The sequence below is a fragment of the Aythya marila genome (assembly GCF_965140915.1).
Source record: "Aythya marila genome assembly, chromosome: 7".
Taxonomy (NCBI): domain Eukaryota; kingdom Metazoa; phylum Chordata; class Aves; order Anseriformes; family Anatidae; genus Aythya; species Aythya marila.
This window is the reverse complement of record NC_139048.1, coordinates 21,479,474-21,495,813: the sequence shown is the minus strand read 5'-3', so window position 1 is coordinate 21,495,813 and position 16,340 is coordinate 21,479,474. Positions and strand designations below refer to the sequence as shown.

At 43.9% G+C, this 16,340-nt stretch overlaps 2 protein-coding genes across 16 annotated transcripts in view; one reads left to right on the top strand and one right to left on the bottom strand.

The window, feature by feature from the left end:
• NDST2 (N-deacetylase and N-sulfotransferase 2) overlaps window positions 1-5,912 on the top strand; it is a 130,974-nt gene extending 125,062 nt beyond the window's left edge. For 4 of the 5 annotated variants that reach the window (XM_082764946.1, XM_082764944.1, XM_082764945.1 and 1 more), the window contains 6 exons: window positions 259-382; window positions 1,550-1,724; window positions 1,946-2,116; window positions 3,892-4,001; window positions 5,494-5,596; window positions 5,775-5,912. In XM_082764946.1, the coding sequence (XP_082621072.1) occupies window positions 259-382; window positions 1,550-1,724; window positions 1,946-2,116; window positions 3,892-4,001; window positions 5,494-5,596; window positions 5,775-5,900 (809 nt within the window). In that variant the 3' untranslated portion in view covers window positions 5,901-5,912. Of the gene's footprint in view, window positions 1-258; window positions 383-1,549; window positions 1,725-1,804; window positions 1,903-1,945; window positions 2,117-3,891; window positions 4,002-5,493; window positions 5,597-5,774 lie in introns of those variants that run through there. The other variant, XM_082764948.1, reaches the window with a different exon arrangement.
• Window positions 5,913-7,189: 1,277 nt separating this feature from the next.
• Window positions 7,190-16,340, bottom strand: part of ZSWIM8 (zinc finger SWIM-type containing 8) — a 72,229-nt gene continuing 63,078 nt past the window's right edge. For 3 of the 11 annotated variants that reach the window (XM_082764943.1, XM_082764934.1, XM_082764935.1), the window contains one exon: window positions 12,134-15,275. In XM_082764943.1, coding sequence (XP_082621069.1) covers window positions 15,072-15,275 — 204 coding nt within the window. In that variant the 3' untranslated portion in view covers window positions 12,134-15,071. Of the gene's footprint in view, window positions 7,327-8,671; window positions 8,860-9,182; window positions 15,276-16,340 lie in introns of those variants that run through there. The other 8 variants (XM_082764933.1, XM_082764936.1, XM_082764942.1 and 5 more) reach the window with 8 other exon arrangements.

Genomic DNA, 16,340 nt, shown 5'->3' with positions numbered 1-16,340 from the left:
AGTCACCATGGGTGGCAGCTGCTGTGCTGAGGAGGTGATTTAAACCAGCTGCATGAGTTAAAGTCTGGGACTGAACTTCTGAACCATGCTCAGCCCCAAAGTGTTTGGTGTGTCTGCTGTTGTAACCTGCATGTGCTGAGGGGTGTGTTAGCTGTGTGTAACAGGAGTGTGGCCATCTGGGACTGTTCTGTGCAGAGAAAGCCTTTCATTCAGCCAACTGTGTGTGACCCTGGTCCCATTAACTGGTTCTTGTTGCAGGCACCACAGCTGTGCACTTCTTCTTGACCTTGCATCCAGCCGTCACCAGTAACTTCCCAAGTCCATCCACCTTTGAGGAGATCCAGTTTTTCAATGGACCCAACTATCATAAAGGAATCGATTGGTAAGAATCCTGACATTCATTCTTCTGTGATAAGTTGCACGTGTTGTCTTTTCCCAAGTCTGTCTCTGTGTCCACCTTAGACTTGTTAGTAGCTTCTCCATTTCTGACCAATTGTTTTCATTGCTATTGCTCAGCACATTGTTTTCCTGCTCATCCAACTGTTTACTCCCAGGAGCAAGACAGGTAGTTTGTGATCTTAGTAACTGTTCACCAGGAGATACTTGAGGGCATGATTTAGCTTTAAAAAATTATTCTTCATTGAACCCACTGCTGTCATGAGGTTTCTTCTCCTTTGACACGTAAAACAGACAGCAGTGTGCTCACTGAAAAGTTCTTCCTGGGTTCTTACGCTGACGGCAGTGTCTTTTTGGCCACAATCTCCACCTGTACAAGTGTGCAGTTACAGTAAAGTGTTTCCACCTGGCAGGGAGATACAAAGCCACAATGGCACTATCATGCCACTGTGTTTCTGGGCAGAGAAACTGCCCGTGTGTCTTGCTTGAAGCATGACAGTTGGGTGCACTGTGCCACCACTCCCCTGTGTCTGGCTCTGAGGGACAGCTGTCAGATTTCTGCCATGGGATTTCCTTCCGCGCGCGATGCAGGACCTTGTGTGACCTCTCTGCTCACTTAGAGGACTGGTGAAAAGATACCGGAAGGTATTTGGTACTTGAGTGAAGCTCCCGTGAGTCCGTGCTGCAGAGCAGTACTACTAGCTGAGAGATGGGCATAGAAAGCGTGGGCTTTCATGTGCGTCCCCTGGAGAAGCCGTCCAACTTGAGCTGAATGTAGCACCACATGCAAGAGGGCAACGTTTATGTTTAGGATACAATCAGTTCTTAAGCCTAAATTCCAGCAGAGCAGTCTTCCAGTGATTTACAGTGTCTTGTCCTCTTTACCCTCTCCCTTCCCATTATTCAAATGTCTTAGAGTTTCTGTGTTACTGATTTTACAGGCTTCTGTGAGGCACAGCAAAGCTCTTGACCCCGTGTCTCAGCTATGAACAGAGGTACAAAGAGACAAATGATTTAGGTCTAAACAAATGGTCAGTGGCAGGGCAGGTGGCTGGTTCTGGCCTTTTTTGTGAACAGAATCTTCCTCCTAGAGCTTGCAGTGCCTTGTCTTTACCAGGCTGTGCTGTTCACCAGCGTCCTGTCTGTTCTGCAGGTACATGGAATTCTTTCCCATCCCCTCCAATGCCAGCACAGACTTCATGTTTGAGAAGAGTGCCAATTACTTTGACACAGAGGTGGTACCAAAACGCGGGGCAGCCCTGCTTCCTCGAGCCAAAATCATTACAGTTCTGATCAACCCTGCTGACCGAGCCTACTCATGGTACCAGGTAACTTTCCTACACTGTTTTTGGGTGAGAGCGAGACAAATGCTCCAGTGGGGCAGAAAACCATGGATCCATTTCCACAGGCAGGCCAGGGGAGGTGATGCAGGCTGCCTGCAGGGTGTGGACAAAGTCAGGTACAAAGGGTGTCCGCATTGGTGTGTAAGCTGGTGCGGGAAGGGTAGAATTTTGTTTTCCTGCTCCTTAATTCAGCTTGTATTTTTCAGCACCAGCGTGCTCACAGTGACCCTGTGGCGCTCAATTACACCTTCTTCCAAGTGATCTCTGCAAAATCCCAGGCCCCTCAGGAACTGCGCAACCTGCAGAGCCGATGCCTGCTCCCTGGCTGGTACTCAACTCACCTGGAGCGGTGGCTGACGTACTACCCCTCTGGGCAGGTAGGACGTTTGGCAGTAGGGTGAAATAGACTGATGATGCCTTGACATTGCTGAGTTTGGATGAGATCGTGCAAAGCCCTTGGGCCCAGGGGATGAACCCTGCTGGCTGGCCTGAAACTGAGATGACAAAGCAGGGAGTGGTCTCTTGGGGCCCTTTTGAGGTTTACTGTTGGGGAGCTGAGAACAAACCCCTCTCTCTCCTCCCAACTCCCTCGCCCCCAACCCTTTATGTTCTGTTTTCATTTCACATTCTGTCTTGTCTTTTGGAACAAGAATCACCACTTGCTTCTTCCTATTATAAGCTGGTAAGAAATCAGATTTGAATGCTTCAATTTTGTACTTTACTGCATTTGTAAACGTAAATGAGTACAAGGCAATTCTGTGATCTCCCAGGCAGCTCTCCAGGCTTGAGAGATTTAGGACAAACAGCAGTGTCAGCACTCTCTTCCTTTCTTCTAGGCAGCCAGCAGCCCTGGGACCCTCTACAGGCCCAGCGGGTATTCATCCACTTGTTGTGGTTTCCTTGCTTTAAAGAGAGGCTCTTGGACTCTTGGACTTGTAGTTTCCATGTTGTGAAGTCTTTAGATGTCTGCTGAGGGGAAATTTCACTGCAGACATGTCAGGTTTCTGTGTTTTGTGTACAAATTTGCAGAAGGTCAATTAATATACACTACAGACCATTTCTGTCTCTAAATTCCCAAGACATTTATAAGCTGTCTAATACATGGTGAGTCGGAAAATATTTTTTCAATTCCTTTCTGTTACTGCAGTTCTGCTCAGACAGTCTGTACTCCAGCAGCGTTACAATGCCCATTAGTCACTTTAGGCTGCTCTTTTGGCAGAGAATAACTGCATGTGATAGATCTGCCAAGACTAAAAGAGAGAAGGCAGAACAAAGCAAGACCTATATCCCTGGTTACTGTCAGAATAGGACTGGTGCAATCCAGCTATTTGTCGTGGAATATTTAGCAGAAAGAGCAAGTCACTGGTGCCGCATTGCAAGGAGAAGTGGCAAGTAGGAACTCCTTCAGGATAGCGTAATAAATACTGCCACCCATGCCTTCTGTGTGTGAGAATTAGGAATTTAACCAATAGCTCAGCCTGCCTCCTTCATAGTTACTGCGTTCCTCCATGTCTGTGGAGCTGGAGCAGGCAAACATCAACTGTTCCTACATAAATGTACCGTCACATTCTTGGGCTCGAATCTCATTGCTTTACTATTCCTGCGAGGAATGATAGAGCCAGTGAAACCAACGGGTGTGGTCACTGTTTAAAATAATGAAATAAATCACATTGTATGGCTGCTCTTTGTGGTGGTACCTTTGTATTGGTACACCATCCTTGTACTTTCTATTTGTCAGGGTCTCCTGCTCACATGACTGTTTTTCTGCTGTGTACTTTGGAATAGGTAATTTATTAGCACAAGTGTTCATTATTGTCTATCATACATGTAACAGGAGAGTAATCTTAGGTTACAGAAGAATACTTAGCCTAATGGTTGACTTCTAAAAAAGGATACATGAGACAATCTATAAATCATGCTACTGCTGTGCCTCAGTGCTCAGTTCTAGGGGAGTTTGACCAAAGACAAGTTTATTAAGCAAAGCCTATTGGGGTTCATTGGGCCACATCCCCCCATGTGGCTCTGGAATAGACAGATGTCAGTAGCCTTTACTCACGTGAGTGAAGGCCCAGGGCAGTTCTGAGAGCCAGAAAGCTCAGAACTTTCACTCAGCACAAGCTGCCAGAGGTTAAGGTGGCTGCTTTTATTTCAGATTCTCATTGTGGATGGTCAGGAGCTGAGACACAACCCTGCCTCTGTAATGGACAACATCCAGAAGTTCTTGGGAGTTACACCGCTCTTCAACTACACCCAGGCCCTCAGGTGGGGAATTGTTTTGGGGGAAGCTGCTTTCTCAGCCACGTGTGATACTAAGTTGATTGGAAGAATATGTCATCTCTGACTGCAAGACCTGCCGCGGTTTCAGAGGTTATGTCTAAACCCCAAAATTAGGTTCAGATGGTCGTATTTGGATAGCATGAGATACTAGACTGAAATCATCACTTAGTCTTTCCAGAAATGAAAGGGGAGGAGTGTTTTTTGGCACTGTCATGGAGAAGCATGAAGCTTCTCACAGCAGTAATTATGATGTTTTCCATTTGGTCTTTGTGGTTTCACTAAAGGTGCTGGAATTACTAGAGCTCCTTATGCTTGGTGTTACACATTGAATCTGACAGAAAGCAGAAAAAGGTATGATAAAAATGTGTGACAGGCTGCTCTTATATTCACCTAGATGGAGATTAGGGACACATTACACAGTTTCGAGGTAAAGAGCTTATTATTACAGAAGACGTGGACTTGACAGGTGCCCAGAGCTGTCTGAGGAAGAGTTAGCAGAGGCAGTACCTTGATGCTGCTAAGTTGAAGGATGTTACTCAGCCATTACTGTGATGTTGTCCACAGTGTAAGTTCAATTAATCTGAACAGATTAAATAAGTCCTAGCTCAAGGTGAACTGTAGCAATATCAGTAGAAACTCTGTAAGCCTGCCGGTGATCTTGAATCATGTAATATTGCTCTCTGCAGCTGAAACCTGTTTTTGCATCTTCTCTGCTACCTCAGCCTATGGTAGCTGAGGGTGGTAGGTGTGTCGGTGTGTGTAGGCACACTGCAATTGTCCTTCCTTCAATGGTAAAGACAGCAGTACCAATTCAGGCCCCCTCCTCCTACAGGAGTGTTCTAAAGGGGTGTGTGCACGTTTAAGGAAATACCAGATTACTTGAAAGCCTTACTTGCTGAAGCACATGTCATGATAGTAAATGGACTGCTTACAGTAGTGATACTGGCTGTTATGATTCCCCTCCCCTTCACCCTGGGTCAGAAAATAAGCGGTGTTGGTCAGCTTGCCTCAGAGTTTGGTACTTGTTCAACCCTCAAGCTCACCTTTGGTTGATTGAGGGACAGGATAGACCTGACATGGTTCCCAGCATTGCCTTATACCTGTGTTTTAGCAAGAGAAGAAGCACTGAGGCTTTAAACACACAGGGGGATCATCTAACACCTCTCAACTAAAGAGAAGTTTTAAAAGAATTTTATATACATTAAAACATTGATTATTTTTTTTTCACTAAAGCTTGAAAGACAAATGTAGTAACACTAAGTTGTCTCTCAAATTTGCATAAAGCTGAACCAATTGTGGTTGTAAAGGTTTTCTTGTCACAGTAGTGAAGTGCTAAAAACAACAAGAACAACAACTGAATAGCACAAAAACAAAAAAATTAAGCATTGAAATGCAAAATAGCTGTGGAGTTATTTAATTTCTGCTGCTACTAATTGAGCGTGTGGCTATATCTTCTAAACACAAGTGTCCTTTTCAGATTTGATGAAGCAAAAGGATTTTGGTGCCAGCTGCTAGATGGAGGAAAGACTAAATGCCTAGGAAAGAGTAAAGGAAGAAAATACCCTGATATGGATTCCTCGGTGAGTAACTGTCTCAAATTTATTGGTGGCAAGAGATACAGAAACATGAAACACAACGAGCAAACAAACCTGGATTTTCCTACCATCAGTGGTAGGAAATGACATGTGGAACAGGGACAGAAACGTGCTCAGGGTAACATTTTCTTTTACGCTAATCTGGTTTGTCTTTTCCACACAGTCACGGCTGTTCCTAAGAGACTTCTACCGGGAGCACAACATTGAATTATCCAAGCTGATGAACAGACTTGGACAGCCCCTTCCAACCTGGCTGAGGGAGGAACTGCAGAACTCCAGCTGGAGCTGAGGGGGACTCCATTGCCCCCGTGCCATTGGGATGTGTGGTGCTCCAACACCTGCTGTGATGCCATCTCTTGTCAAGCCGGAACAACTGGACAAATGAGCAGTAGCAGAGAACGTGTGCGTGGAACCTTTCCCTGCCATTGGGAGGGGCTGCTGCCTCTGACACTGTCCTGGGGCATGGAGTACAAATCTCATTCTTGGGTATTATTGGTGTGTTACACTCTGACTCTTACTTGCAGGAAGGATTTGTGTTGCCTGCCCTACTTAAAGCAGCAGAGAGAGCAGTTAACATTTTATGTTTAAATTACTCTTCTCAGTATATGAAATGGGCACTAGCTGGAGGGTTGATGTCTTTCCCTTATGAGTCCAGGAAAAAAAAAAAAAAAGATTTAAGAGGTAAGGTATTGAGCCTGCTGCTGAGAAAAGAGGAGCAGCTTAATAAAAGGGGAATCTGGTCCCTTGAACCCCAGTTTTTATCTAGCAGTGTGTTTGGCAACAGCAAGGTACAAGAATACCTTGTTCCTCCCCATGTAGAGGATAGTGGCCACGGTTATTACTTACAGTGCCACTGTGTGTGGGCGTAGTGGACTGCACCTTTTTGGAGACAGATGTAACAGAAATAAGATTGCCTCTCCTTATCTGCAGCCTTGCAGGTATGATACGATGTCCAATGACTCTGGTCAATGGGCAGTGGGAGATAAGGCAAAGCTGCAGATACTGACACAAAATTTTCTTATCTTAGGGAAAAGGTTGCCATATGTGACAACGTGGCAAAGATTTCTCTGTAAGGACTTTAGCCATTTCAGAAGGTAATGGAAGGAATGGTAAGTCCCCTTTAGAGCACTTTGGAGGCCTGTGTTAGCAGAGCACAGTAGCTAAGGGAGGCAAAGCTCAGGTATTGTTAAATAAGGCTGAAACAGATTGTTCAATTCCCTGTGTCTGATCAGCTTTAAAAAAAAAAGCAACATTTTTGTCTTTTCAACAGCTCCAGGGTCTCTACTATGTATGCTGATAGCTAACACCTGTTTAGTCCCCCAGCAGTCCAACAGTCCAAGGAGAAATGCAAAAAACAGTCAAGAGTAAGTAAGTACTATTCAGATATAAAGGGGAAGCGTAGAGTTCTAAGTGGTTTCCTGTATCCAAAAGGGGCTCGTTGTTTAGATTACTACTTCTGCACATAGTCAAGTAAGTACACTAAGGTGCTGTGCCTCCTCCAGCAGTTGCCAGACAATTTTTCTCAGAGGAAATCCTCCGTCATGGTTGTACAGGTTTTCTGTTGCTGAGCCGTGGGCTTCTGAAGTCACATGGGCCATCGTCCCCCCCTTTCTGGACACAGATGGCCCGTAACTATTGCTGCAGTTTGAGGGGGGCAGGATCCATGCGACCACAGATCATGGGAACTTCCACAACTGTCGTGAGCGTCTTTTCTCCTGTTGGGGGAGAGAAGTTGCTTCAACCAAGCTTTTCCATTGAGCCTTAGGTATTGTGTATTTCTGAATGAATGGTGCATTTACCGTTGTATGTAAATGTATATAGTATGCAATATAGTATTTTATTTCATGTGCCCTTGGAAAGGGTTATTTTGTGCAGCCAAAAAAAAAAAAAAAAAACAGGACAGAAAGACTAGAAACACCTCTCTCACTCCTGGTGGAGAGAAGAGCCCAACTTCCTGCACTGGATCATGTACAGCATCATTCACATTGAATGATAATGAAGAAATTCTTGGCTCTCGAAACTGAGCACAAGTGTCTGAATAAAAGCTAGAAGTAGTAGTAAGTGGATTCAATAAATGTACTACTTATTTTTCTTCTTTGTGATGCTTTGGAGTGATGTCATGGACCGTCAGCTGCTAAAATGGTAAAGTAAAAAAAAAAAAAAGAAAAACCTACTCCAGCTCTTACAGCTGATATCTGGGAGGTGTTTGTTTTAATAACAATTGTAAGCTCTTTCTGCAGCAGTAACAGTGTACTAAAGATGTCTTTCTCTGCACGTGCATCTATAGGGTTGCAGGTGCCAGCACGGCACAGAGAACCTGTGGTTGGAGACTCATTCCTACTGGTTTGTACTAGTGATGACTTTAGAGCTATTCCCAGCTATACTGCAGTAGCTCCCAGCTGCAGCAACAGAGCTTTGCTGTCAACATTCTGTCCAGACATGCATCCATCGCCTGGCCTTGGCCAGCAGCCCATAGGTAGACCTACCTTACATCCATGCGGTAAGAAAGTATTATTTAAATAGTCACAGTAGTGACAGAATTGTAAAACCACCTTTCAGCTCTCACTTCACCAGGCACTTCAGAAACAAATACAGCATCAAAAGAGCAGGTATTATCATTGTTGTTATTATTATTATTACTATTATTTTTACACAGAAGGATCCCATGAACTGTGCTACTGCTGGTGTTATGCACATCTTCCTTCTTTTAATCCATTACAGGTTGTCACTTAGACAATTACTTCATACTTTACCTCAAGATTGTGGTAAATTTTCAAGGAAATAGATAATAATAATAATAATAATAATAATAATAATAATAATAATAATAATAATAATAATAATAATAATAATAATAATAATAATAATAATAAACGTACCAGGAATAAATGTATGAGGGGTTTTCTAAATGTCGGGGTTGTTAAACTGGTGATGGTCCCTCAGTCAAGGCAGCAAGAGGCAGCTCTATATCCTCATTATTTATCCCTCCCTTCCCACTGATCACTTCATTTCTATGCTATGCTAGTTCTTTACTGCATACAGTAATGGAAAACAAATCACCTGCTGTGGCCAGATCCAGATGTAGGATGTTCTTATCTGATATAGCTGCTGAAGAGTCATTCCCAAAGCTGGTAACTTCCTCTTAGAGCACACTGCTGTAGAAGCATCCCATTTTCCAGCCATCCCTTCAAAGCTGTGGGAAGAGCCTCCCCCACATCTTAAAAGAAGCTCTTACAATAGCAGAAGGTCTAATTTCAAAAAGCCAACAGAAGTCTTTTCTAGTGAGATTCGCTGATTACTAGGTACTGACACAGTCACTTACCCTCACAACTCATTTTAACAGTGGAAGTAAGTACTAAATAAACCTTATCTTAACTCCCTGTTCAGTAAGGAAAATTTCATCGTAAGTAGTCAGCTTTCAAGACAAGGATAATGTTAATCACAGAACATTACCTGAAAATTGTTTTGTAATGTATTTTTTTTGTCTGATGCATAGGAAATTGAGCCATCAGAAAGGTCCGTGACTTTAAAAGAGTAGCAGGATAACATCACTTCAGAACTGGAAATGTGCATGGCAGGTGAGAATGGGCAAAACAAATGCTAAGAAAACTTTTTTTTTTTTTTTTTTTAACCTTAGCAAAGAATGCTCAGCAACATTAAGTTGAAACTTTTACTCACTCACGACCTCTGGAATTCAATCAGAAAGATACTTGGTAATAGACTGCTTTTTATTCAGTACAGGAAACACAGGGCAATGCTGACAACTGGTATGAGCCTCCAATTAAAGAGTAAAAAGAACTTTTAAAGGTCCTGAAAGAATTTCTACGTAGGTAGCATGGGTCAATTCTACATACAATCTGATCCCTGAAAATTGCCTTTTTTTTTTTTTTTTTTTTTTTAAATTGATGACAGCACCACAAAGGCATAATAATCCTGGCAGAAGCCTACAGATACTGGAAGTCAGAAAGAAACAATGATCTGAAGTTACATTAATCTAACAAGCATCTTGAACAAATAAGCTGGTCCTGTTGCTTTTCAGTGGTCTCAAATGCACAGTTGACTAAGAGGCTCCTTTGGTTCCTTACTGGTCATTTTGCTGTAGCAATAACAACAGAGCAAGAAAATTAGTGGCAAACTGACCTGAACATGCCAAATGAAGCTGGTTGTTCATCCCTTTGCTGACTGACTGTGCATCTGTGAGTAGGCCACCAAGTCAGTGTAATCTAACAAACACAAGTGCTTCCAGCAGGCTGCCTCACGCTAGGAAGAAAAAAATCCATTCACTCAGTAGGCAACAGAGTGAGTAGTGGTACCGTCCCTCCGGTTATTTGGGCTTTAACTCTTGTTTGGTTCTGTCCCCCTGTTAGTAATGGCTTGTGGAATTAAAAAAAAAAAACAGTAAACATTTAGAGTTAAGTTTAAGAACTAACTCTTATCACTGAAAAGCACTTTACAAGTTGGTTTTGGTACAACAAAGTACGCCTGACACTTTCATCTATAATACTGTTGTGGAATATGTACAAATAATTTATTAACCTCCTCAAACTACTGTTGACTGTAAAGAGTATTTGCCTTTCAAGACACAAGTCCTCCCCATTCTCATCCGTATCACTTTATTGACTTGTCTAGTCTCTCCAAAATGCTTGCAGACCATATATCCATAATTCTGACACTGCAAGAGCAGGCTGAAAACCAGCTTGTTTACTTTGCATTGGTAACAAAGGATCACAAATCAGACTGTTCTCAGAATTCTGTCTAGTCAAGTATTGGAAAAGGCGCATGTCAAGTTTTATAACAACATGTTGACACTAAGGCCTTGCACGATTTTTGCCCTTAAAGCCCCATCATTTCTAACAGCGATACACTCCTGGTTGACTGAAACAAGGTGAAGTAAAGCATGAAATCAAAGGAAATTATGAGGGACCATTCCACGGTCAAACTGCATGCCATCTACGTACACATACTATACACAATAGATTTTTAATGCATTACCCTTCTTATAGCTCACCATCCCCTTACAGCAATTGAGTAATTGTGCAGTGCAGACTGTACAGTATTAAGTAGCTATGCTATAACTGCAAACAGGCAACATTGAACAGAAAACAATTGCTTACAGAGCACAGACACTGTTACTGTACCAACAATTAACAATACGCAGCAGTGAAGTTACCTTGTGACAGCTCACAAGGCTTGCATTTGGCAGTTAGCCCTGAGAAAACGCTGTAATCGATCATAGGCTCAAACGGAAACCCTAGCACAGAATATCCCCAAACTGCACTTGCAGTTTTCACAGATTAATGACACTCCTTGACAGAAGCCTTGCCTACCTTGCCTCAAGTTCAAGTATCCTTAAAATAGGAACAAGAAGCAGAAAGGAGTTCAAAAATCCACATCTGAATTACGCTAGGGCATGAGAGGGAAGGTAGTAAACAAAAAAGGAACTACTTAAGACCCTCTTTCTTGTTATTTCACCATAATCACGTCATATGGTGCTCTAATTAGGGTACACAGAGTACATATCCCAAAGAGGAGTTAAGAAAGCATATAAAGAAACACACTTTTCAGCTGACTCTAGTCCTACCTGCTAGGCATGTCACATCATCAGATGACAGCTCCAACTCAGATTGTTCACTTGCTGTAAAGACACTGCGGGCCAAAGGCAAGCAATGTTCTGCTAACTCGGATTCCTGGAAAGGGCTTCCAAGGGAAAACGTTCACTGGCAAGAAAGATGGTTGAAGGTGAGTATGTCCTCCATGTTCCCCTACAGCAGGAAGGAGGCTCTCACGGAGCCTGGTGTACCTACCTGAGTCATACAGAAAAAAAGGCGTGTCTGTAGCAAGAGATGTGGACCAAGCACAACTTTATCCACTGTGTAAGAGCAAAACATCACACCATTCCTTCTTGAGGAGCCAAATAGCCCAAAGTCCAGCTGTAGTTATGGCACATTTACCAAGTCAATAAAGCCAAGATGTTACCCCCTAAAGACTCAGAAATTATGCAGGGATCAAATGATTAAGGTCTAGATCTGCTACTGTCCTAGATACAACTTTATTTTTAAGGACAAGACCACATACAGGTAAGGGGAAAAGACACTAAATGGATACTAACTTCTTCAGGGAAGGGGAGAGAAAAAGTATTTCCTATGGTCACATGAGAAAAATAAATCTGGCAAAGAAGAAAAAGTCATCATAAACAGAGGACAAAGGAAGACAGACAATCTAAAGACCTCATTCCGCCTACCTTCAAGGAATGGACCACAAATTAGACTTCAGCAAACAAGACATTAACCCACTGCGAGGTCACCTGTCACAGAATTTCATCCATCTTCACGTAAGTGGGGACAAATACCTGTCGCTATTAATGCTGACTAAATTCAGCATTTGTTGCCAAGCCTGAGAAGTAGCAGTAGCCAATCCCCCCCCCCCCAGAAAATAACAAAACAGCTTCTCAGCTACATAAAGGACATTTCTACACTGGAAGAACTCTAGAGTAGGCAGCTGCCTGGCAGATAGCCTAACCTGCACTGAGCACATGTGTTGCTGGTGAGGGTTTGAACCCTAGAGAACACGTACTCAACATGAAAAAACAATGGTTAACTGAAGTCAGAGGGAATTTGAGGTGGCTGTGACCTCTGCTCTTTCACAGGTTTTCTGCTGAAGTATCTTCAGAATTTCTGAGCCTAAGTACTTTCCCCACACCTGGAATAGTGACCAAGCTAACAAAATTGCACTGGGAATTAATTTTTCTAGCTTAATGGTAAATTAACAAATCTGGGGCCACCAGGGCTCACTTAATCTCATATAAGGGAAAGATTACTTCAAAAGTCTACCCACCACAAGGCAGGAAAAAGAAAACATCATCATCTCCTATCTCACTGTTTTCCTGTCTTTGCTCAGCTACATTTCCATAGGATACAGCTCAGAAACAACAAGATAAATAGCTCCAGAGACCCAGGGTGGAGTGTGTTCAGACAGATGTGACTAAATGAGAAGGCAGCATCGCCACACAGCTCCTCTTTCTCACAGCTGTATGTGAGTACTCTCTTTGTTCCTGAGAAAAGACTGGAAACTTCTGAAACTACTGACCTGTGGCTCATACCACTGAGCTGCTTGTTTGGTCGATGTCAGTCTGAGGTGAGATTCCCTGGCTCTTCCTGCATGGGCTCTGCAGCTGCTGGAAGACAACTCTGACAGGGTCTGTCAAATGGAAGCAGCGCAATTTCTCTGTAAGGACTAGAGCAGGTAAAACAATCAAAGAGAAAGTTTTGAGCACAGTAGAAGAAAATGGGTATTGCTATTTCTTTTCTCTTACACACTTTATGAGGACTACACAAAAAGCGAGCAAGTATACTTCCCTATGTATTCCATTCTAACCTCACTGTAAGCAGCTCCACTGTATTTCCTCAAACCAAAGATACTGGTGACAATGTTCTCGTGCTCCTGATGTATTTTAATTGCAAGAGTCTGAAAACTTGCCTGTTCAGGGTCTAAGTGTAGTGGAAAGGAAAAGATTAGACTTTATTAGAAAACTCATTTTTTCTCCAAACTACTTTCCCAGTTCTGAACATACAAGAACCAGAGAAAGTGCTCCAGGAACCTCGACCTTCCAGAGATGGGGGTGTCTGTCCTTTCAAAAGCTTGGACTTTTGCTCAATAACAGACAACTCACAACCAACACAGAATTAGTTTGAAAAACACAAAATTTAACACATTCTTACAAGCATCAGCATTTAAAACTAGCATGTAACTAGACAGCAGAACACCTTATGGAGGTATACAAAGGGCTCTAAGGAGATATTTAAATAGTTGTACAATCAAAAGCACAACCTTGATTACTCTTGCTGGCCTGTGTAGTACAGGAAGAAAACCAAAGGAGCCTGTTCATCTGCTTTGCCCTATTTAGTTAGTTAACTTTCTTAAGAGCATCATTGAAAAGATCGCACAGGCATACATTTTTAGCTTGCAGAAACTAAAAGCTCCCTATTGCCATTGCTTAAATCCAAGTAAGAAGCAAAAATATATTACCAGTGAGACATTAAGATTCTTAACATCCATCAATTCTCTGATTACCAATTTAAAAAACCCTGAAATTTCTGTGCTTGTATGCTTACAGACGGCAGTAGCCTTTTAAATTTCCTTGGCACAAAAATAAAAACTTTCTAAAATTAACTTTCTGCAACACTGTCCCTACTGCATCTCTGAGATAGTCCACCAAATACCTCTTAAAACTCACGGGAGCACACCACTAGTCCTTCTCAATTACACCAAGTGCGAGCAGCTACTGTTTTGCATAAGGTTTTGGGAATACAGAGCTGCCGTCACCACACGGTATTGCTGCTGTCCACACTGGAAGAGGAACCCAGAGGCTGGCAGAAGAGTAGATGCTGCACAGGATGCCCCCAGCTCCGCTCACGCCCCTCACCACCCAGTCAGCACGTACCTCAGCCTCTGCAGAGACACGTCATTCTCAGAGCAGTACCAGGCAAGAAACTTTTGGCTCTGGCCACCTGCCTCGTGCTGGCTGCTATTTCCCAAGGCAAGACAGCTAGCTAGCAGCTCAGAGCTCCCACTGACACACAGCTGGCCAGTTCCATCGCTGTCAACATCACAGCAGAGAGAAGAGAGAGTCAGTCTAAGAAAACGAGTGTTTAATCAGGAAACGAGAAGAGACAAGGGATAAGAAACTGATTACAGGAGAGTAATACCCCAGCCAAAAGAAACACGATTGTACAACTCCGAACGACCAGGATCAAAACGTCCTAAGAGCCAGGAGTGCCCAGTGAGGGACACTCTTGAGAAGGAGCCTGAGCACTTCTGGCAGCCTCCAGGCAGCTCAGGGCAGTCTTGGACTTTGACTGCCCCAGCTCCAGTCTCTGCCAGCAGCAGCTGCTGCAGAAAGCTGCAGAGGTGGCCCCGGCCCTGCTACTCCAGTCTCAGCTTCTCTCAGCAGGAGGTGCTGAAAGGAATGGAGGGAGCACTGGCTGTGCACTGCAGTCCCAGCCTCTCCCAACAGGAGATGGTGTGTGGAGTAAGAGAAGCCCATACAAAAACAAAAAAAAAAAGTTTACATATTTATAAATGCCAAAATAAATATTTAAGACAGACTCCCCCACCCCTCAAACACGTGCGTAATCACACTGCAAACTGCTCGCAGGACAGCCTCCAGGGGCTCAGGGAAAAAAGCAGTGACTACACCACAGGGCAGCCAGCTCGACTTCCTTCTCATTACCTGATGCCTCTGAAGCCTGCAGCCCACTGGGAAGGTGGAGGAAGAGCGAGCAAAGCAGAGCGCCAACACGCAACAGTGCTGGAGAGGAATGTTATGGTATAAATACATCAAATCAGTGGTTTCCAACAAGTTAAAACTAAAATAAAAAAGACACCAGAAGGAAGGATGGTGTAAATGGAACTACAACTATGCAGGGCAAAGGGTTGTGTGTCCGTGGAGCTCCGCCCGCTGTCATGGTGAGAAGGTGGTCATTTCCAGAGACACCCTTTGCCACAGCTCCTTTGTCTGCTTGCTGCGCTTTAGGTTCTGGAGAATATCATTAAACTGCATCATGCCCACGGGAGTCAGGCAGAAGGCGCTTCTGGCGCTGCGGATGGCATTCACAAAGTCATCGTAGTCAGCTGGAATGAGATGGATCAGCCGGTGATGGATGTACTGGATGGGAACAGGGAAAAAGCCTTAAGGTATTTGCTCACCACCCGCAAGCTGCTGACATTCTTAGCAGGACTCAAGAGCTCCAAAGGTGATACGTCACGCGCTCACGTTACCCTGCGAGAGGTCCCGAGACTCAGAGGCTCTGACAGAGAGGAGAGTTAGCTCAACAGACAGTAGTGTTGTATCTTACATCCTAATGTGGCCAAGGCAGCTGCTGACCTCAGAGTACCAAATGCACCACACAGCATCAGCAGGCACTCTCTTTCGTGAGCACCATTTGGTGGCGTAGTACAGAGCAAAAGGGCCAGCTAAAGCTCTGCTCCATTGCCCAGCAGCACCCAGCCCTCACACTGTTCATTCTGCAGGTTACATGTGGGGACCCGGCACAGTCACTGGACATCATCTGCACTGAGGGGTATGGCAAGAGTGAGGTTTGCACTAAGTTGCTACAGAATACCTCTAGGGCCAGCACTCTGTCGTCACCTGCTACTTCCATCAGTTTATCATCTCAGGCTCCAAAATTGCCAGTCCAGCCTTTGAGAAATCTGTTTCCCTAATGGAGCTCAGTAAAACAGCTCAAGTGAAGAAGCTGTCATTGCCAGAAATACCAGCCAGGTGATAGGACAGCTAACCAAACCTGGACAGCATGTCTACAGAACCACCCTTATGGTCACCTATTCAGAGAAGAGGGTGTATGGAGGGTGTCCTGTTTACACCGTTTTAAGGAACAGGCAGCTGGCTCATGGAAACACATTTATCCTAGTAAAAAACTTGTAAAACCTGAGCTATCTCATCTGTACTGGTAGGTGACCAAGCCACTTCCCCTATTAATGCCAGCACTGGCACACCAGCCAGCCAGGGCTTTGTGATGTGGTGAAGACAGACTACAAAAGAGGAAAGAATAAAAAGGCTAGAAAGAGTTGGATAGGTGTCTTGAAAACATAGCAAGGAAAAAGTTAAAAGACCTGTGTAGCACTTGGAGTGAGAAAGAAAGAGGACAGGGAACATAAAACCACTCCATCCAGTGTGGTGAGTGGCTTTAGAAGAATCAGCAGTGTGGCTCTC